This window comes from Rhamphochromis longiceps, linkage group LG13, assembly GCF_057381845.1.
Source record: "Rhamphochromis longiceps isolate RC_006_pf linkage group LG13, R_longiceps_female_GT1.1, whole genome shotgun sequence".
Taxonomy (NCBI): Eukaryota; Metazoa; Chordata; class Actinopteri; order Cichliformes; family Cichlidae; genus Rhamphochromis; species Rhamphochromis longiceps.
In genome coordinates this window covers 11,364,791-11,388,646 of record NC_140569.1, presented here as the reverse complement: position 1 = coordinate 11,388,646, position 23,856 = coordinate 11,364,791, and the positions used below count along the sequence as shown (strand labels likewise).

General features: G+C 40.2%; 1 protein-coding gene across 1 annotated transcript in view; it reads left to right on the top strand.

Annotated features, from left to right (window-relative positions):
- The first annotated feature begins 1,573 nt into the window (after positions 1–1,573).
- arid5b (AT-rich interaction domain 5B) overlaps positions 1,574–23,856 on the top strand; it is a 78,136-nt gene continuing 55,853 nt past the window's right edge. The window contains exons 1-3 of the mRNA XM_085427614.1: positions 1,574–1,642; positions 1,974–2,228; positions 11,495–11,729. Of these exons, the coding sequence (XP_085283740.1) occupies positions 1,622–1,642; positions 1,974–2,228; positions 11,495–11,729 (511 nt within the window). The 5' untranslated portion in view covers positions 1,574–1,621. The remainder of the gene's footprint in view (positions 1,643–1,973; positions 2,229–11,494; positions 11,730–23,856) is intronic.

The following is a 23,856-nucleotide window of genomic DNA, read 5'->3' as shown; positions in this document are numbered from 1 at the left end:
AACACTGCTGCAGCCACATGTAAGACAATGGGCCTCTGTGTAACCCACCTTTTGCTCTAAACTGGTACTTAAAATATCTGAGTGTCACAGAACATTGCCTCAGCTATTTTTGTATTAATGCATAACGTCCTGTCTTTTCTTTGAATGCAGGGTAGTGGGGGGGATAATAGGAGGAAATTACCATCTTTCAGCCCTGATGCCACTAATTCTTCATCACTTTCTGTATGTCTTTAAGATAAACACCAGGCAGGCATTCATTTAACTAGAACAACACAACATGTCAGTTAAGAAGACATAAATACACTTTGCTGGGTGGAAATCAATGCGCCTGTATTCTCTGCCCATCATTTCTGGAAAAAAAGGCGCATTGCGTAATAGTGCTTGAAATAGCTGGTGTCAGAAGTAGGCCTGTGTTGCTGTTGCATGGTCTGAGATCTGAGTGGTGGATAAATGCAGGGCAAAGGGTGGATGACGGTGGAGGAACAGCACAGCGCTGTGGACTCAGTCGGTACTTTTGAATATACGAATAATTCCAGACAGCCGATAAAATAGAGCTGACACATTCAGACAGCGGGGACTCAAAGGACAATGAGTCCGCAGATGTAAATAGAAACCGAGAAGTTTGTGTAACTTGGTATGAATAACATAGCTGTTATTAATAATTCACAAGCTAATACTGGTTTCCTTACATCGGTTGCAATCCCCGACTGTTTAAAATGATAAATATTCATCAACGTAATTATAAGAGACTTTAATCGTTCAGATATGTTAACCTGTGTCAAACACATATCCAGCTGTCTGCACAAGGTCAGGTTAGCGTTTGAATATGATTTATGTACGGAGAAAGGACCGCCTCGTGGATTCTGTCTCGTGACGCCCCGCTTTCTAACTCGGCCAATTTTTTTTTATTTTTTTTATTTTTTTTTTGTCTTTTCAAATGCTCGTTTCAAAATATATAAAGGGCATTATTTCCAGCATTAAACCCACTGCTCGAGCCTGAGCCATAGCGCATACCAAGTTCCGCTCAAAGCAAAAGCACCTCACGGGTCCTACACTGCCTTTTGAGGAATCATTTGATAGCCCTATTAACTTTCATGTAACATTGTTTCTTGAAGGCATCCACAGCGAGCGCTTCAGTGTCATTACTCTGAGAAATGTGCTTTCATACTGAACGTCGTTTACAGAAGTCCTGGAAGATACATAGTCTCGTAAAAGCCCTTAAACGCAGAATAATGGCACAAAGTCAGCTTCTGTGGGCAGAATATTTTGCTCAGATCCTGTTTTTTATTTTTCTATTTACAGTTATGTTTCATAGCTGAGTGATTTTGTTTTAAATATTTGAGTTGGACTTTAATATTTTACCTAAATAAGCGGTCGCGAATAATAGAAATGTGCCGAAAAGGCCACTATAAAATATTTTCTTAATCGGATTAGAATACAAATATGGGCGATGTTTCTCGCGGCGTATTTAATTGAAAACATATTTTTTCGGTGTCGCTTCAACGACGGAAACGCCATGTTTTAAACTCTAGAAAAATACGTCCCTTTCAGGACCTTGCCAATCCATTCAAGCCAGCAAGTTTGGAGAGCGTGTTGAGTTTAATCAATTCATAACGTCGAGATGGAGCCGAACTCACTGAAGGTAACGTTTGATATCAACCGTCGATTTGTTTTATTTTCGCATTGCGCTAAACGCCACCTGCTCTAAAGTATCCTCATGTTCCTATCCACAAAACTTTAAACATACAGCATTTGTATGACTACATCTGTGAATATGTTGACCATCTAAAAATAGTTACATGATACTAATTGTTTGCTTAAGACGGAGAGATCCTAATTTGATATTAGCCAACTATGCGTAATAACGCAGGGACATTAGAAATGTTTTTTTTCGCCTTGTTACAAATTGTTTACGAAAACGAGTTGATAAGCAATGTAAATATTTCCCTGTTTGCCTTTTTTCCCCTCTACAGTGGGTGGGCTCGTCTTGCGGTTTACATGGACCATATATATTCTATAAAGCCTTTAAATTTAACCGGGACGCCAAACCGAGAATCCTGTCTCTCGGAGACTTTTTCTTCGTCAGATGCAAACCGGAGGATCCTATTTGCATAGCGGAGCTTCAGCTGCTCTGGGAAGAAAGAACAAGCAAACAACTTTTATCAAGCTCCAAACTTTATTTTCTACCCGAGGATACTCCCCAGGGACGCACAGTCACTCATGGAGAGGTAGGAATATTAATCGTCTGATGAATAATTGTGAATTTTTTTGGTGTTTTTAGTCCACCTCGTTCGGGAGGATTTAATTTAACATCTTTACCGCATTAAGAGTTGGCATTGGATGTCTCCGGTGACACGGGCATTTATAAACACAGGCACTGTTACTGACAATGATTGATGCGAGCAGTAAAAGGACTGACCTACAGCGGTATTTTCTTTTTCCACTAGTTTTACTTTTAGTCTGTTTGTCTATTGTGGTGTCAACTGCTGAATGTGCACTTGTCCAGCTGCGCTCAATAAGGCTGCCGCTGCGCTCTGTGGGGTTAATTGTGTTATAAAGGGGAAAATCCGCAACAATCCTGCGCCTGGGCTCTGTCATTTCATTTCTGGGTAAAGCGTGTCAAGCGCAGACATATGGGCGGAAATTGCGAAACGGTAATGAATGCATGGGATCAAACTGGCTCAGATCGGTCGCTACGATAGTTATTAGATATTTTGTAATGCAGCCTGATGTTGAAAGAAGTAGAGCGAGTCATAAAGCGTGGCAGAGCAAAAAGCCAGCACTGACACGTTTTAGCTACTCTCCGCGTTTTGCATAATTTTCCATGTGAGCATTTCCATCCTTAATAATGTGATATTGCACTTAAAACCTCTGTGTGTTGAATTACGCTGTTGTTGGCACAGAAAAGCAATAGTTATAATTGGCTGTGGCCATATGTGGCGCTTGTGATCCGGTTACATCGCTGCACTGAATGGCATTAGTCTGATTATTGAGTTTTTCTAACCGGCTGTAAAACAAATGATGTGTTGTTTTTTTCCCTGATACGACCGCAGCACTTTAATTACTGCTATGTGCTTTTGATCACTTGCGGCTGCATTGAAATCACCCTCTGGTGCTCATATATTGTTTATAGGGAAGGACAAAGCCGTGTTTGTACTTGACTCTTCCGCTGAAGGTTTACTTACATTCTTTCCTCTTGAGTAATAGAGTGCCTATCACATTTCCCTTTCATGAAAAAGGTGGCTATTTATGGGCAGCGCTTTAGACAAACTATCATTCTTGTATGAACTGGTATCATCTCCCGAAATCCCCTCGCGTTAGTCTTTAGCACGCTGCAATTATTTAGTAATTACTTCGAGTGCATGCATTGCTGATTCTAAGGCAACGCTTGCGCAACGACGTGTCTTCCCCGCCCCTTTCCCAAAGACTTATTTGCATTGCAAAGTGCTTACATTCCACTCCACTGGACATCATATCTGGAAAATATGATACTTAACTACCAGAAGGTGTGTCCTGGCAGTGCAAATGAAACCTCATATTTGTCATATATATGAAAAAGTGCAGGATAAGAGAAGTCACAGCAGAAATAAAAAGCAGTCTCTATGCATAAACAAGGCATTGTAATGATTATAGAAGAGGGCTGATATGTTTAAGTGCAATGTAGGTGCCTCCAGGCTGACCTCAATTAAAGGACTTGTCAAACACTCCACTCTCAGCAAATCGGACTACTTACTGTATATTACAGAGTGGAAATTGCCCTGACAACTTCAAGTCAGTTTATGACCTTCACAGAGCCCATTCAGATTCTCGCTGACTTTGCCCCATAACACTAATCTGCACCGCATGAGTCAGCTAGGAGTGCTTACAGAGGCAAGCCGTAATCCAAAAAACAAACAGGAAGGGCAAGCCAGTCTGACAATAAAGCTATGACATTAAAACTCATCGGCTGCTAAACTCTGCGTCTGAGTGATGTATGTGTGAAAAGGTAAACATTAGAGAGAAGTTCATTTTTAGCTGTGCTGAAAAGTGGTGTATAAAGACAGATTAATGACTGTGGAGCCACGCTGACTCTAAATCTGTAATTGACTGGCTGAAAATCAGGGGTTCAAATTAGCCCAGTGACTCATGCAGATATGAACTTGATAACTTGCAGTTCTCAGGAAGTGTGTTGTTTTCACAAGGTTTTGGTGTTAAATGAGCACGGGCAACATCATGAGGTAAAGCCACAATTTATAACATTCACTCTCAGATCATGTGAGATTTACTCTTGAATATTTTCACACAACATAAAGCAGAATCAGTGTATGATTTATGACAGTCGGTGCTGCTTTGCTCTCTTTCTCCAACAGATCATGCCTTGTATCTTGTAGATAACTATTATCTTAAGCCTGAAGCCAATATCCTCCAAATACCAAAAAGGCATGACTTTGTTTTAAGATATCAAAACAGCCATATATTGAACAATTCCCCAGAATTGGATTACTGATTCACTTGTGTTCTCAGTGCTGTGGTATGATGTAATTTCCTGGTTATTTCTCAGGTATTTGTTTGCTCTCAGCCTCTCCTGCGCTGTATTTGTCATGTTTTGCTGTGCTGTGCAGTGACAAGAGGAACCAACCCGTGACCTACTGTGCTTGTTTTTCTTCTGTCAAAGGGTTGGAGGTCAATTCCTTTTAAACACAGCCAGCTTTGAATCCACTCAACTTTGGCTGGAAACAAAAATAATGATTCATCGAATAAGCGTAACTCTCGGCGCCCGTATTTGCTGAACGGTTGATAAACAGATCCAGGGAAAAATTTATTAACCTATTTATGCTGAGTTAATTATTAAGTCCATATGTAGAGGAAGCTTTATTTTTTATTGGATCACAGCATGACAAACAGTGTTTACCCCCACCAGTTGAGCTCAGCTTGCTCTTTAAACAGGCTTTGTGTAGAGTTGCTCACCCATTATGACAAACCCTCTATTGGGGCCTCTGCTCTATTTGTCTGCCTGCAAACTGCCACCGACGAAGCAGTCACATGTGTTTTAAAACTCACTGAGTGACACATTATTTCTTCTCACTCCAAATGGCCTGCCTCTCTTGCTGGTGCTGCTCACCGGCTGTAATACTTTCTGTTTTTGGACTCCCTATTTCAGGAGAGAGCTGTTGTAGATAACAGCTCACCACACACACACACACACACACACACACACACACACACACACACACACACACACACACACACACACACACACACACACACACACACAACACCCACTTATTGTATACGCTGCTTCAGGCGGTTAATTGCTTATTCTTATCTTATACTATATATCCCACATTAGTGCAAATACAGCAAGGTTCTCTTAATAGGAAGTCACAACCGCAGAGAATATTTCTAGATCATGTTATATTAATGTGCTATTATCATCACCTCTGATTTCATCTGACCTCTCTTCTCCTCTATTCTGTCCCTCTAGCTGACAAGGCTTTGGCTCACACACACATACATACACACACATAGACACAGAGACACACATACACATACACATACACAGACACACTGACAGGCTGGGGACTGCAGCAGTAGGCCAGTATTGATTGCTGTGGAAAACACTTTGGCATGCATCCAGAGCCATTTCTTCAGTACATGGCAGTAGTCCATGCATGTGTTTCAGTGCTTGGAAAGCCAGCTTGTAGGGAAATTAGATTGTATTCATTTGCTGCTTCTTTGATTTTTCCTAAGGGAAAAACCCTGAATGGGTAATTCAAGCATCTGGGATGCTAGTTGAGTTAAGTGTAAGTGGCTTAGATATGCGACCAGCATTTTGATGGATAAGGTCGTTCTGCTGAAGGACTCGAGTGTAAATGTGATATGGCACATTTTTACAGTGATCCTTTGAGTGCGTCCATACTGCTCTGTTGCCTTGACCAGTGTGTGCATTATAGCAAATCTCCCCATTCACACAACAATGGCAGGAATTTAGAGGTGGGGTGGGGGGGTTGGAGTGGGGATGTGTTTAGTGTGCATGTGTGGCGTGCACGCATATATGCCTCCTCCTGCCGCAGAACAAGTCATTAACTCTGAACACTGCCCTCCAGTGAATTCCTCACCATTGCTGAAATAGCATGTAAATTATTACCAGCTTTTTAGGATAGTGTAATTTAAAACCTTTAAAATGTAATACACTGGACTTCAAAGGCTATAAAAAACCCCTGCAAACATTCTGATTCTGATTCTTTTCACCAAATGTCTTTGCAGGCTAAAGTAATGATATGTTACAGCGGAGCCTGTTTGTCAACACACAGAAGACTTTTGGTGCTCTTTAGTTCAGTTTTTTCCACTTTGTCATTGACTAACCACTTGAACAGGCAAACATTTGCCTTGATGCATGACTCCAGCGCCCCCAGCTATAGTGGATCGTTATTATAACCTTTGAGGAGAATGCAGCCACAGATGGGAAGCTCTTGCTTAAATCCTCCAGCCAATATTTTTAATTCTTAACTGCGCTCTCTTAGATGGAGCATGTGGAATCAACATGCATTCAGTCTCTCTGTATTTCTATTTATTTATTTATTTATTTATTTTTGCGTGCGCATTTGCTAAAATACAAGGATACAAAGCTGCAGCGATTCAAGGGAGCTGACACAGCTTTTTTGTGGTGTCACCTTACATGATGGATGCCTCACCCACTTTCAGTAAGGCTTTGAAAACTCCTCTTATCTTGCTATTTCTCTCTTTCGTTATAACTGCAAAAGAATGCAAAGTTCATAAATCACCCTGGCCGATGTAAGTGAAGTTGCTTAATGGAATCAGTGAATAAAAGATGAGTTCAGCACCCTGCCGATATTACAGCAACATTTATACATGTGAATAAACTGCTTCAATTAAGTGGTAGTACATAATGTACAGTCACCTTTTAAATGCAATGCTTTGAACTCTTTGTAGTCTTTAGGCAGTCTCAAAAAGAAAATATTCTAATTCAATTGTTCCAGGCTTACTCCCCTGAGTTCCTCTTTAATTCCCAGATAAGTTTGTTTTGGGACACTGAAGCCAAGGTCAGTCATGGGGAGGGGAGATAGATAATGAACTCATATTGTGTTTCCTAGCCTCTCTCTCTCTTTCTTTCTCCTTCTTTCTCTCAATTTTTCCACCTCTCTCTTTCTCGCTCTCTGTCTCTTCATTGTCCATGTCACCATGTCCATTACTCAATTACTAATCTCCTTTGGCCTTAGGAATTCCAGTGCTGACCTCTCCGAGGCAGCAGGCTGAAACCTTCCCAGCATGACAGGAGCACTGTGTGTATGTGTACGTGTGTGCCCATAGTATAGAAAGATACCCACCAACTGGGAGCATGCACCCCTTGACTCTCAAGCTGAAAGTCCCGTCTGAGCGATGAGATGCTCCGCCGCAGAACGCTGACAGTCAGGAATGTCTGCCTTAATGCTCGCGCACAGTGGCGTGGATTTCTCACAGGGAATTGTTTGGAGTGATATGGAATATTTCAGGGTACATTGTTTGTAATTGGATCACCAAATATAGGATTGGGAATGTCCCTTATGTGCTGTTTTGCCACCAGTACACTATTGCATCCATATAAATTGAATGATATGGATTTTAGCGAGTTTAATTTCAATGAGATTGCTGGAGTCATGGGTTTCTGGAACAGAGTTATCTACAGTTTCGCAGCAGCAGGCTGTTTTTTCTACTTTCAGTCCATTATGTGCAGTCATAGCAATAAATTCACTCAGTAATGTTTTTGGAGATATCATGCTGCTGCAGTAATAACATAAATTATTGATAGAAGTATGGAGCCACGCTGTAACACTGAGCTGTTAATGTGTTATCTTGCATTTTAACTCAACCGTAAAAGGAGCAGTTTGTGTTTATATGGGCTTATTGATGTACCCACAGTAAAATTATGCCAACACATGAAGATATTTAGTGTTGTGTATAAATGCTTCTAATGCATCTGTGTCGGAAGTGTCAATGAAATGACACCAGGCTATTTGGTGTGTTGCTGATGTGGAGTGTCACCTCGTGGCTGCAGGCTTGTAGTCCTCTGACCTATATTATCAAGTGGCCTGCTGGCTGTGTCTGCCGCTTTGCTAAACTATCAACTGCCTAACTCGAAATGACAGCACAGTGTGGATGGGCGGCATTTACAGAGGAGCAGGGCCCCAAGACGCCCCAAATCAGAGGAGTGAGAAGAAGACCCCTGCAACGCTGCTACAGTGATTAATCTTAGTAAAATTAGTCAATTAATGGGGCTGACAGAATGTTAGTCAACAGCAGTTTAGCAAGTAGGTTAGCAGTTATTGTAGTCATCATTTCCCCTATTATTACGCATTATTTTCTTAATCAATTTTACTGACTGATACTGGAAATTTGTGGTTTCTTTGAACAATCACATTATTGAGAAGCCTTTGGTATAGCATGCAGGGGTTCTTCAGATGATCCCAATTTTGCTTTTTATGATCTATCATTATACATAAACAATAACAAGTGGATGGTACAGATCCTGGCCTGGATATCTACCAGTTATAGCCCCCCAACAAACTGACCATTGCCCTCATGTCTGATGATATTCAATCAGACTAGCTGAGGGGTTCTTCTGTTGCTAGATCAGTGCCTTTAAATTTCTCGTTTGACCCAGTAGTGTGAAAACTATTCAGGTTTCTGTTGCTGTGGTGTAAGAAGCTCAGAATATACTCAGAACTGAGACATCACAACTTCTAGGAGTTTAATATTTATTCAAAAATATCAACAATGTTCAGTTTAATTTGATATCAAATATTGAGTGGGCCCAGCTTTAAATATTTTCTCTTGCAATGCCACTTTGACTCCAGGCTAAAAGTCATGAAGGAAATAGTCATTTGTTGTAGCTGCAGTTCAGTGTTTTTCTCAGTGTAAGGGCAAAAGAGGTTGGTGCAATGCTGCTGTTTTGATAATTTCTCAACAACTTACGGACTTGGCTGGTTTTCAGAAGCCTTTTACGGAAACACAGCACATTACCAAACTCTTTACCTAAACATTTCTCAACCAAATATCATGACTTATGCAAACCACAAGCCAAAATTCATCTTCCTGCTGCAGCTCACAGACTCGCTGCTGTAAAGTTGTGCAGCCAAAGTACAGAAGGGAAAGGAAAGGCATTATATGGCAAAGTAATGGATGTAGCCTGTTTTCAGGGCTGCAGCTCTGTTCATAGACTGATTATATTCTGGACTGTGTTGACAGCTCCTGAATTGCGCTCACCTGTTGTGTTTTGCTCTCAAGCCGAACAAGTCCCCAAACAGCATCTGTTGACAGTCACACAAGGCACCATGTCATTCACCTGATTAATATAGAGGGAATGGCTGTGTGTTTTTAAGGTTTGATATAGCTGCGTGTATGCTCCGGTGTGCTATTGGGAGACTTGAATTACTGCCGTTTGACTGTTTGAGCATTCAGTGCATTATTTTAGCTGTAAATGGGTTCAAGTGCAATATTTCATGATGTTGTTTCTCAATATGCTGTCAAGAGATTGCATCAAAGTATAGTAGGTAATTCTGTAGAAATACACTACAATGTGGTTTTTGGCTGCAGGCTGAATGCTATTTACTGTTGCTCTACATTATTCAAATGGCCGGCTTTTCTGAAGGCAGAAACAGCAGTCAGTTTTTCATTGCATGGAAAGCCGGTTACAACCACCCGCCACCACTTGACAGCTGAAGACAGCTCATTATAAGAAGACCGAAAACCCATGTTTGATGTTTCTACTTAGTGAGGGAGGCACAGCTATATCAAGCTATCCCTCGCAGGCTTTTCCTTTATAAGGAAATACTGTCTCCAACTGGTTGGGATTTGATATGCCTTTAGTTGCAATGATGTGAGAACTGAATATGGGTAATTGTATAGACAGAGCACTCAGGGAGAATCTGAAACACACAAAAGCCATATGCATGTTTCTGGAATTTGGTGACAAACTCGAAACAAATACGACATTAAATGGCTAAAAAAAAAACAGCTTATCTTAACATTTAAAGATTCACAAAGAAAGGATTTGTTCTAAAGTGTAGCTTTATTTTGTCCACACCCTCTGCCAACACACATTGATATGACATAAATGGCTGTTATTTTAATGTCGACAGCTCTTTGAGGGGAAATAAGTACAGGCAGACAGATGCCTGGTAAATTGGAGATAACCAAGGTAAACATCAGAGACCTACTCAGTGTGTCTGCGTTTCTGCCCGTACACATCTGTCCTCCAGATTTCCCTGTTTCTGTAATAGCCATCTTACAGCACAGCACTCCATTCTGTTGGTAACAAGCACTTCAGCCATTAGCCCTTCAAATGGAAACACATTTAAGCATGTCTGCTTCCTTCCCTCCTCTGGACTTGTAGTTCTTTTGAGCATGAGAGTTATTAAAAGGAGCTGAATCCACCGTAGGAAAAAAAATAGGTTGAAGCACACACAGACGGGAGAACAAATCTTATTAAGCAAGCCAACTGAGCAGACTGAAGTATGTACACAAAACGTTGCCTCTGTGTCAACCATGCGCGTCACTGCTATAAATTTACATTTTATAGTTTCCTGACAGTGCCACATTAGTTTTACTGTGCACTGAAGAAACCTGTGGCTACAGCGTTTTCCTCTTCATTCATTACATTCCCGGTATAACAAATTACATTTCAACTGCTCTTCTTCACTTTGAAGGTGTAATCATAGCCACTGAGTGCGTCTTGTCATTTTAGAGCATAAAATCTTAACATTCACGGTGATTATCAGGAGCCCGACTTCCTAAACGCTAATCAAAGAGTCAAAAACACCTATGTCCTCAATGACATTGATTTAGTTGCTGGCATAAATTCAATTCAGCAATCATCCACATCATCCATATTCATGGTGCGGTAATTTACTTACATTAAGGTGCATCCAAAGCCATAACGTTACTTTATGCACATACAAATTGAGATTATACACAGGCCGTTTAGCTGTTGTGTCCTATTTATTCTATAAACTCTCATTTCGACTCTGATCTTTGGTCTAATTTTAATCCTCTCTTTTTTTACCCAAACTTTGACCCTGATTATGCTCAGCTTAGTTTGAGTAGTGGACCTGATGTGGTGCAATACTTTACTTAAGACGCTACTTTTACGTTAGTATATTTCAGAGCAACACTTTCACTTTTATGAGAGTTTTTCTTTTTTAGAAAAGTATAATTTTGAACCTGTATGTGTTTTCTGTACTGTATTCTATAATTATTTGTGTTTGTTTTAGGTTTTCTAATCTCATAAACCCAAGTTGTGTAATTATTTACACACCACAGTTGGTTATTGTTGGTCTCGGTTATTAAAAATAGCACATCTGCATACTTGGAGATGTGCTGTTTTGAAATGTTTATGTGTCTATGCAACAAAACCATTTCAGAGCCATAAAATTGTGGTGGAACTAGATGATCCATTTCCGTGGCACAGCTGCGTTTATGTAACTCGCTACGTGATTCTGCTCCTGCCTCTTTTCAGCACGAAGTAATTGCGCTGTCTGAGAAGGTGATCGTGCGACTGGAGGACCTGGTGAAGTGGACGGTACCAGACTTCTCAGGATGGGACAACAGTCTCAAGGCCGAGCCGTTGAAACCCTCGGTGCTCCGGGAGCTGGGGACCAATGGGAGGAGGGAGGCCCTCCACCGCTACAGGGAGAGCACCCTTACCAGTGGACTCAACTTCAAGGATGTCCAGAGGGAGAGGGCACAGCTAGGTGAGCTCCGGCAGAGACCTCAATTTCTTTTTAGCCTTTTATGAGGTTATTTTTATTATTTTCCTTCATTCCAAAAGGTTACTGTCATCTTTCCATTTTCTCTGGGCTGCTGTGTTGAATGTTTATGTATTTGTGTCCCATGTTCACCATTTATCATCATATGTTTATTGTCCTTTGGTTGGTTTAACAAGTGTTGTCTTGACTGGAGTAATTCATCAGTGCATAGTTGGAATTACTCCCGCTATAATGAGCTAAGAATCACACTAATACAAGCAGGCTAGAGGTAATGGCAGTGTGTTTGCCAACATATTATCATCTTACAGTGTTACAGCTCTGTTTTCTGAGTGTGACAACAACAAAGACTGCACTGCAAAAATCACATCATTCTGCTGGCAATGTCATAAATAATTGAGTTACATCAAACTGCAGTATAAGGCACCTCTGATACTGTCTTATCCATCAGTTCAGATCATAATTGGCTGTGTAGCTCAGCAGCCTTAAGGATCATTGCTGTGTGTATCTGAATGGCTGTCTGGTGTATTCATCATGTACACCGTGCCATTAAGTGTCAGTGAATGCTTGTTTCTTGAAGCAGGCTCTTGGGTTCTCACTACAGCCTTACCCATGAATCAACCCCAACGTAAAGCTGGATGTCTCTGGAGATGACTCATCTGATTCAGATAGGAAACTCTGGCATTTGAGCCTAATAATCAGAAAGAACATTATGTTCCCTTTGAAGCCTTTTCCTACTTATTTGCCTTTCCCTCACTTGGCTGTGATGCAATGCCAAATACTGCTTATAATGGTTTTACATAGCATAGCAAACATGCTTGAAATGCCATCAATTACAGTATTTCTTGTCAGATCACCAGTGCCTTTCCTTGCGATTTAAGCAAGCCAGAATTTTTTAGCTTCCTGATCCTCTAATAATTAATTTTTAATAACCATCTTATTCCTAAAGCCAACATGGAAGTAAAACTGCTACAGGCTTTAAAAATACTTTTTTTTCTTCTGTAGAAAATAGTGATTTATTGATGACTCTTGTAGTGTTTTCTGCTCAGGATCTTCCGGGAAGAGAGGCTGTTGTGTTTCTGTGTGATGCTGTAATGCCCTTGATTACTCGACATTGCTTGAATCTCATACGCAAAAAGGACAAGGCGATCAATAATGAATGCTTTGTTGTTATTCCAGTAATCAATATAGCGTGAATGTGCCTGCAGGCGCGTGTGTGTGTCTATGATTGCTCGCTTTCATAAATAGATGTGTCAGCTTGCTTCTGAAATGGTATTATGCTCCTTATTTGGATTTTCTTTAAACGTGTGGTATAGTCTAGAATTTATAGATTTAACTGTTGTTGGTGTAATAACCTGATGATAACGCTGTTGCTACTGAGAGCCTGCCTCTGTGTGTGCGTGAATGCATGTGTGTGTGCATGTGTTGCTAATGAGCAGCGCTGCCGTTAATGACTCCATCAGGCTGTTTCTAAATGCACTTGTCACTCCGATGGGACACTCCGCCAGAGAATCTGCCCAGTCAGCAGAACGGGCTCAGGCTCTGGCAGGGCACCAGAGACACACATACACACATAGATGCACACGCATGATACACACCGACAATCAGTGGTGTGCACTCACTTATCCATTTGTTTGTTTGTTCACTATATCTTTGGCGTGTGTCAGTTGTTGACAGTCTAACAATATGAGAGAGGCAGAGAGTTTGGGAGAGAAATATGAAATATGCCACTGCAATGCTGCTGACTACCAAAATGAAATATTCATACCACAGCAGCAGCAGATCAGATATAAAAGTAGCCTTAAAGCATCCTGTAGCTGAATGCTTGTAATTCTGTACAATACGTTCGCTCATTGACTAAACTAATGCTTTTATGATACAACTCTACACGCTTCTTCTTCTCTTTTTTTTTAGATTCTTTTAGCCTGAAGTGGCAGCCTTCTTTATAACTTGAGTGATGCATTTGCTGATTGTTATTCTCAGGCTGATGTGTAACTATGTCAGAAGAATTGGATTGTTCCTCATAACAGGATACTGCAGCAATACCACAAGCTGCACAGAAAAGCATTGTGAGCTAAAGAGCAATAAAGTGTGCCATTGTTATCGAGGAAAACTTCTTTTTTTTTTTTTTTTTTCCAAGTGTGCATCCTAACTTTTCCTGGCATGCTGCCAGCGTGAATAAAGTGCACTGCTGTGCATTTGTGTCTCACAGGCAACATGTGAAAAATAAAAGACAAATGTGTTTCAAGCAGCAGGAAGACATTTTTTTGTTTTCATCTGTATTACATTGGGTTTTGTGGTTTGGTAAGCGAACAAAGCTCTACTGTATTCTCTCCTCAGAAATGCGTAAAAAGTGTAACAAAAGATGCCCACATTAAGTAAAGTAATTAATTAGAAGCAAGTGACCTTTACTGCAGTCCTGCACCGTTGGCAGCTCTGCAAAACCTTCAAGGCAGAGAAATTATTGGTATCATAATTCAAATTCCAGCAAGTGTTTCACAAAGTGCCATACCTGAAATAACAGGGTGTCTTTCTTTGGTCTTTTAACAATGTCATCTGTTGAAAGTTAAGTTTTGACATGTATGCCTTGTCACTTTCTTAGCCAAGAAGGTCAAAATTAGGTAATATCTTTATGCTATATTTAAAGCTGCTGCAGCTTCTTAGCTCAGCACCAAAACTGGAAAAACGAGAAACATCTATTCTGGCTCTGACACTGTGTCTCTCCTCAAATACTTCCATTACTACACTTCCATGTAGCACACAATGTACACTTTGTACCTCATTGCATAATAGGTGATTTTTGACTGTGTCAGAGTGAACGTATTGGTAAGCTGTTGGTAGTTGCAGCATTTGAATGTTAGCTCCAAATGTTCTAAATGTTTACAGCTTAGCAAGCCAATGAACACTCATACATTAATCTATAGTGTGGACATTGGGGTAACACAGAAAACCCCCCAAAAATAATAGAGTTCACAGTGTGTTTTAAATCATCTTCTGCAGCATTCTTGCAGATATAACAACTCTATGATACCCCCTGGTGCAGATATCTTTTACATACTTGAACAAACACATTCAATCTTATGTTCCCTCTCTCATGGACAAACTACTCAATAAGACACTTGCTGAAAAACAAATTGTTGCGTAGTCAAAGTCAACATGTTCACGGGAATTTTCCACAAATGACAGAGAGCAAGGTCAGGAAATACAAATAATATATTTCCCAGCTTGCCACCGCCACTTTAAGAAAAGGCACCTATTTTAGGAGTCTAAAATGTTGTGTAGATCTTTGCAGCTAAAATTAAATACATGGGAAAAACGTGTATTTTATAAACAAAGCTGGGCATTGCTTCACAAGATGGACCCATGCTTAAACATACTGTACAGTGGAACCTTTACAATCTGTCCAGTTTTGGCTAAGCACCATATATATCTGGATGTCTATTTGATAGTCCTATCAGCAGTGCTCCTCCTACCTTCTTGGACCTGCTGCACTGCATTAGCCTCACCATTGAAAGCCTTTGTACGTAGCCAAAGTGGTTACCCACCGAGGGTAAGAAGCATGTAATGTCAGTCAACTTTATGACCATTGTAAGTCCACCATCAGTGTACTAGTGCACTCACACCGAGTTATCAGTGTGAACCCGCTTGAACTCAAAATAGCAAAGGGAAATACAGAAGTACTTGATTTGAGGCAATCTGCAGTTCTGTTTTAAGAACTGTGTGGTTTTTTTCTGAAGAATCTCCAGCCCTGAAAAATTGTTGTGTTGAACTGTGTTTGTCTCACTCAAATTCCTAACTAACGATAAAGAGATAGCAAGTCTGCATGGGTGATGTAATGTATTTCGCAGTACTTATGTAATCTGTGGTGTAATTCACTTAATCAGGTAATGTAAACTGTCCACTCAGTTTATCTTGTATTGGAGTGGGTATTAGAGCTTCTTTTTACAGTTCAATCCACCAGGGATGGCTTGCCAGGGAAGTTTACATTCTGCCCCTCTATCTCTCCCTAGAGGACTGGCCTCATTTTTTTTTTTTCATTGCTGCCTGCCGAAATTGGTTTCTGGTCGTATACTACGAGGCCGAGTGTTTGAGAGCTGTATCTGCTGATACAGTTTGTAGGCTTGTGCTGGGAGACACAGAGTGCTGTAGAAGAAAAATAATAAAGGATTGGAGAAAAAAAGACAGAATGGCTCATGCTCACAAAATAGCTCAATAGGTTTTCTGTCTTGTCTTTCTTTAATTCAAGCCTTCGGTGTGGATGCTACTGAACAGATTGTGAGCTGAGATGATGTGGAGGATTATACAAGGTCATAGCTTGCGACTCCTGCGTTCAAAGAACATAGATGGTGTTCATGACTCCTGCCCTCACCCATAGTATGATCTGTAGGCAGTTCATCCCTCAGCAGTTGGAGGGATCAGGGCTCTCCAAGAAAACACTGAGACTAAAGGAACCATGCTGGCAGAAAAAAATAGAGTGAATTGCAGGGATGGTGAATTCGCCCATCTCCTTAACTTTTTTTAAATACTGTTTCTATGCTCTAACACCTTTGAAGATTCAACCATACAAAAATGAAAATTATATGACTCCATCTATTTTTTAATAAAAAAAAATACTACATACTATGTGCAGTGCTGCTCAAAGCTGTAATTTTGATGTTTAACCAACAAATGATGGATTGGATCTGGCAGAACATTTTCATGCAATATTCAGTTAGTAATGGAAATAAAAGCCACTTATTGGAATTCAAGGAAATTCATGTTCATTATGCAACTTTTTGTTGTATGAAAAGCCACAAATAGAGTTCTTTGAATAATGTTTCTATCCAGTAAGTGTGTCAATGTCCAAATTTCACATAACAGATTCGAATGAAAATGCACGTTATTGTGAGCTCTATGCTTAAATCATAACTGACCTTTTTTATAATGTATGCAGTTTCAAGTTAAATACATTTGGAGGGTGCTTTTGTCTAAAAGGAACCTACATATTTTCCACATCTATGCACTAGTGGAGTTTCTTGCCCAAGGGCAGCTTGGGAATTAGAGAAGCTAAGAATCAAACACGTAACTCTCGGATAAACACCTAACCTTCACTACAAAATTGAATTAAAAAATGATGTATGGTTCTATCATTTCCATACAGGATAAGCTACTTTGCATGAATACTGGTTTTGGAACTTGTTATACAAAAAGTCAACACACCAGTTTATGCAAACAGGAAATGACACTTGTACCTTCACATGTCAGTCAGAATGCAACTTCAGAACTGACACTTCAACTTCAGTAACTGACAGTTACTGCTGATGTGATTTTTAAGTGTGTATGAAGCTATTTTAAGTAAATGTTAACAGCATGAAAATTTGGACAAATTTCCCATGTCATGTCCAAACATTTTTCCCTTTCTGTGTCGTCTTGACCCACAGAATGACTTAAGGTGCCCTCTTTGCATTGATGTCGTTGAGTTGTATTGAGCTGCAGCAGATCGACAGTAACACAAAGAGGAAATTTCACACCGTTAGGAGGACACGGGCACACTTTTAAGTCTAAATGCTGACATGTGGTTGAGCGTATTTAGCGATGTCGCTTTTGTCACTTACACTGATTGATCTCGAAGGCGTAATAGGCCCGTGACACGCGTACCTGGCTTTTTTTTTCCAAGAATCTTTACAGCCTCGCTCACTCGGGGGATATAGCCGCTGTATTTCCCTCCGATACAACATCTGATCTGTATGCCAGGCTTGGCACATATACCCGAGTTGATATCCTGACAATATTTCAGTCGGAACATTTCAATTTGATGTAGAGGGTAGATTCTGTCCTCTTTCAGAGAAGAGACTGTTCACAGAGTCACAGAATGTTTATACGGGTAGGGACTTGTGATAAGGAAACAGACAGATGCGGTCTTCTCATGGTTGATTTGTCTTGGTGACAATACAGAACAATATTTGGGACACTGAGTCACTATCACACGTGAAAGCGTTTTATGTTTCGACTGCAACGTGGGAAGGAGTAAGCAGTTTCTTGAAAAAGATAAAGACAACTGGGTTGTGGTGTTACAAGAGTAATGGTATGTTGTGACTCAGGCAAAGAAAGAATGCCATGCTTTCGTAAGACACACTGCCACTGTACTCCTCCGTTCAGAGCATGTGGCAGATTGTATCGTTTGCACTTGTTTGCTTTCCGCCCCTCAGACATATTTGCTTCCCCTTCTGCTTTTTTTTCTCTGCAGAACTAATTCTAGAAACTGTCCAAAATCTCTTTTGAAGTAATTTAATGGAGTGTTTGTATTGATTATGTGCCTTTCTCACCCCCTCCTGTTTTCTTCTCTCCTCCTTTGCTATGTTTTTTTTTTCTTTTGGGGGGTTTATGGCAGTATCTTCTTCATTATGCCCAGACCTGTAGGAGAGAGAATCACAAGCTGTTTTTCCTCACTGATGTGCTCATATCATTAATTCCCTTCTGACTGTGGCCTGGCCGGAAGCCAGAGAATTCTAAATCTGTAAGCAGTAAATTGTGTGCTGGGGTGGAAAAATCTATTAGATGTTTGAGCATGCCTCGAATTTGAATGGGAGAAAGAGAGAGAAAGAGAAAGAGACCACCCAACAGTCGAGCCATATCCTGTTATGGCTCACGCCGTAATCAAATTCAGCTTCTTTGGATAGCTATATTCATCAATAATTTGTGTTATTTTATTTCTGGATTGTCACATAATGTGTTTTTTTGGCTTATGCAATGAAGGGGGCTGAAGGCTGGTGCATGGTTAAACAATGAGAATGGCCTCAGAGGAAATGAAGAGCTCCGTCTCTCCATTAGGGAGGTCTGAAACAACAGTTGTGTCTCTCTTCTCTCCATTAGTCAGGTCTGGAACAACAGAGATGCTATTGATGTGACCTCTGCCAGGCATCTTAAATAGACAGAAACAGAGTGAGGTGCTTTCATAATGCGCTAGCAGCTCTGCCTCCAAGACAAATTCCCTGATAGATTCATTATTAAATTATTCTTTTTAATGATTCGCTGTTATGAAAGCTCTAAAATCACATGGATAATGAGGCTTTATCTGAGGCTGTGTGTTGACTGAGAAACATTTGCTTTCTTTTCTTAAGCAAATCGCCTGCCTGTTCCAGTTACTCTGACTCATACTTAAGCGTTACCCAACCAGCAGACTTTTTAGAGAGATTTCTGTATTAGTCTATGTCAAAACATGATGTGTAATATGATGCCTATTTAAAGGATTACGGCAGCATTAATATTTCAGTGCTGAGGTTTTTTGTACATCTCCCCCGATATGTTTCTTTCTGCATGACAGCCTCACATTCTGCCTTCAGATAGATAGATATGGATGTTTTTTTTGGTGCTGCTCAGTAGGCTTTCTAGACATCACAGATTGTACAATTAATAACCCTGCATTTTTTATGAGCATGCCAGTCCATCTGCTTTATGAATGCATGTCCTCTTCTGGACGCCCTGTTGTGCTTATTAAAAAGGCTTGAAAGTCAAACCTACAACATGAGCAGTGTTAAGTTCTCGACTGAAGTGCAGATCTGAGGCATTTTAGTTGCTTTTAGTTTCAACTGTTTAAATTTTATACTGTTTGATGATTCTACTTCGCTGCAAGTCAGGGAAAATTTTCTTTTTTCCCTTTTGATTATGTATATGATAGTTTTGGCAAAGCACATCGTAAGATTTACTCACAAAAATACTATTTATCATTCAGTAAATGACTGCTAATGCACTGATATATTAGCCAAACGTCAGTATAAGCTATCAGCAAATAAGATGCCATTTACTGATGGCTGCTGATATTTATCTGTTGTATTCAATCCGTTTTGCACTGGATAATTGGCAAATATGGTCTGATGAAGAGCAACAAAAAGCAAATTAATCGATGATATAACAGAAAAAAAGATCACCTATTGGCCAAATTGTTGTTTTTAAATATGGGTGTCAGTATTGGCCCAGAATTTGACTTTTTTTTGGCATATTATATACATATTACCAGTTACAGTAGTGAAATATATCAGTGGTAATGATATAGAAATGTAAGACTATAACCCTGTGAGCAGCTGAATGGATGGATGGACAAACAGACATTACTAAGTTTCCAAACTGGAATTGCTAACTTTTTTCAAGGACTTTACCTTTGCCTCATTAGTTCTTGTTAATTACTTTATAATAACATATAATTATCAGCACAGGCACATCTGTGTCTGATCTGAAGATAAATGAACAGATTTTTGCATCATCATTAAAACAGAGATACATTAAATCTGATGCTGTAATAAAATATTTCCTAAGTGACATTTCTGTTGTTCTTACAAAACTAAACACAGATTTTATCAGTTTATTGTGAGCTTCCAAGTTGTGCGAGTTTAATAATTCCACTTGTCTCTCTTAATAATACCAGAGACTTGGCTCATTATTTTCAAGATTTGAAGGTGCGTGAATTAATAAGACTGAACTCTGCAGAACGATGATAATAATAGCTTCTTGACTTCTACAGTATGTGAGAGTGTGTGAACATTAAATAACCATTTATTTGTATCATAGCATTAGAGTGTTGGAAAAACACTTTGAGTCAGACCCTTGCCAAGGTAAAAATAGCTTTCATTGCTGATTGCGGATCAGCTTCTCAACATCCACATAATATATTTCATAATGTGTAAGGCTGAACTAAACACAGGTGCACAGCCAAGCTGAAGGGTGTAAACTGTAGTACACAGTATAGATTATAGCCTTGCGTTCATTTCACAGCACAGAGGTACTGTAATGCATTTTTCCTCCTTTGAAAGGTAATTGTAATTTGGAAGCTTTGATAGATTCCAGACCTTTGTTGGAAGCTGTGGGAGTGTGTGCGCATAGTCACACATACTTGCCTGGGTACATAGCTGTTCTTAATGCTTTTATTAAGCCAAAGAACTACAGATGACGTAATGTGTATTTGCAAAATATCTCGTTGCAGATGGTGTAGTATGTTTGGCTTTCTTTGATATATTAACTGCCAGAGGAGTTGTATGCAGTGCCCTTCCTGCAAACAATAGATCATTGATGCTTCTCTGTCTTCTTTCTCAACCTTTCAGTCCATTTCCTTGTTATGTGGTGGCCCGAGGAGCACTTGGCAAAATGAGAGGCATTCAGCCAGCCCCTCCTCCCCCCCTCCCCGATTTTCCCGTCAGCCATAACTCAGGGAAAGCTGTTGTTTCATTCACAGTGTCAGAGGGTAATATTTAAAGTTAACAAAAGCCTAGTCACAGAATTGCTGCCTTGTAGAGTAGGTGCAAAATTTTATTTATATTGCTGAGGATAATTACTGAATGGGAAGGGAAAAAACAGCTGTGTTGGACTCTCATGAAGAGCAAAGTATGACACACCCATGTTGTCAGGCATCACGAAGACTAACTTAGCAAGTTATTTCTTAGACAACAAAGGCCTTTGCCAAAGAATCTCTGATTCATGTTGTTTTCGTTTCATGTCAAACACTTTGTCATTATACTGTAGTCAAAGTACAACACTATACAGAACAAATAAAATATCTTGCACTGTCATTTTAGATTCCTTTTGGACTTGTTTCATAATAATAATATTTAAAAAAAAACAGCAGAGAGAAGTAAGAAGCCTTTTGGCATGAATGACCAGTGCACATAAACTTGTTATCACAGCTGGTAGATATTCTTCACTGAAGTTCTTATCAGTCCTGTGCAATGTGAGACAAGCAGCTACAAACACTGTATGTGCTGCATTACAGTAATTACAGCTCTGTTAGTAAAGCGCAGGATGGAGGTTTGCCACATCAGAGGTCATGTTCTGTAATCTGGAATGAATGAGTTTAGAGCCAAGACGGCTGCAGTTTATCAGAAATTACCTGCTCGTTTCGCCAGATACTGTGTATGTTAGGCGAATGAGACAGCAGCTATGTGAAAACTGTTTGTGTAGGACTGAGCTTGGGAACTTCAAACAGAGATCATTAGTGCTTGTGGAGAGAAAACAATTGTTAGTGGGTCTTGTTTTCTTTATTGTGGTGCTGCTGGAATGTGTAATCACAACTAATTGCACAGCAAAGAATGCAAGAGAAAATCCTACAGATTGCATTTCTCGGATTTGCTTTTGTATCTTCAGTACGGTTTATATCCATGACAGCACATAAACAAGAAATGTGAACAGATGGCACTGGTTTTTAATGACATATTGCTATCTGGAAAGTCTCCCTCTAAGCCACAGACTAAAACATCTCCCCTTGGGGAGCGCACCGCTCTAGTTGTTATCATCTACTGCTAATGTCACTCTTTTCTTTGCCACATTGTCAAATCCTCCAGCTAAATAAATGCAATGTAAATTGAGTATTGTGCTGGATGTAATTATTGAAAAGGGTTCCAGTTGGCTTAACTGCACAGGCTGTTTATATAAAGCCTTCCTCCTCTATACAGATCTGATGATAGAGAGATAGGGCGAGGGAGAAAGAGAAGTTCATATTTAATGACAGGAATTCGCAATGGAGCCATGCTGAATGACAACAACACCCCCACCCCCCCACCCTCAGCATCTCCAGCAAACACCCCCTCTCTTCTCTCTCTCTCATTACAGTTTTACCATTGGGAAACATGCCTGTCCCAAATAGCCTCCAGTATTATTCTTTTGTCCCTCTTCTTCTTCTTTTCTTTTCTTTTTTTATTCATTCTTTTACTAAAACACATTAAATTATGTTTCCTTTTGCACACTATGCTGAGTATACGCCCTGAGAAATAAGTCTGAGCTGATAATGAGGGACCCTTCTTTGAGGAAATACACACGGCAACTTTGATCTAGAATGGCATGTAATTCCTTGCCTGACCCAATTCCCAATCTCCTGATAAGATGTGTTTTTTTTCTCTCTCCCTCTCCCTCCTTTGCTCTAACCTTCCAGCAGAACTCACTTAAATGGGAACTCGCTGTCCCATTAAAGATACATTTAAAGGCAAACATGTCATCCATTTCATTCTGCGGGAGAATGATATGTGCGGTTGAAAATGCTGTCTTCTACAGGCTGAGCCAAAGAAACTCTCTATGTATTCCTCATTCTCTCTGTTGCTGACAACCTCTGAGATTTCTGATCACAGCTGCTCAATTGAGTTTGTGTCGGACAGAGCCGCGTGACAAATGAGAGTGGCCGTCATAGCAGATAGAGTATCATCACCTGGGTGTAACAGCTTTTAGGCTTGTTTGAGGAGAGGGAAAGAGACACGGGGAAGGGTTTCACTTGTTTGTGTAGTTGAAAGGAAGCTGTATTTCTCCAACCACAGATAGTTGATTAAATTTACTCCCTGTGGTATTTGCACATTTTGGGTTCTCGCAGAGCAGCTTTTTTTACTCTCTGAATTGACTGCGCTATAAGTGGATTGACCCCCAAAACCCAGCAGTAGTCTTTCATTAGTCAGGATGCAGCCGGGGACCAGACAGCGAACAGTGTTTAGGGCCAATCCATCACCGCACAAAAGGGGATCAACATGGCACAAACTTGTCTTCCTCATCTTAAGCGACAACGTGGCCTCGAACCTCATAGCTATCAGTTTCGAGTTTACTTCCTGGTGACAGTGATAATTCTGAAGGGTCAAAGCTACATCGAATTTCATTTCAGGCACAAAAGAGGAGCTTTCTGAAAGCTCATTTGTTACACGGCCCCCGTTGTTTTTTTTATAGTCAAAAGAGCCAATTTGGGTTTTTGACAAGGAGCCTCTCTGAATAATTCCTTCATGTATTACAGGACCTATTAAATGCAAACTTTTCAATCTGGCAATCAATAAGGCAGGCAGCTTTCCCTGGCCCTGTGCCAGACACATTAGGGCTGCGAGCGATGGTTGCTAGGGAGCTGAGCCTGCTCAGGGGAAAGAATGTTTAATGTAATAGAATCACATAAATCAACCGGAGGAAAGTGCTTGTGTTGTTTTTGTCTCTTCTCTTCTCTTCTCTTCTCTTCTCTTCTCTTCTCTTCTCTTCTCTTCTCTTGCCTGTTTAACTGAAAACATTTAATATGGGTGTGTGTTTTTGAACCCCCCCTCCCACCAACATCAACCGCAAAAACATCTGGGAAGGAATTAAGCTGAGGGAAGTTGAATTTTCTCTGTATGTGTGTGTGTGTGTGTGTGCA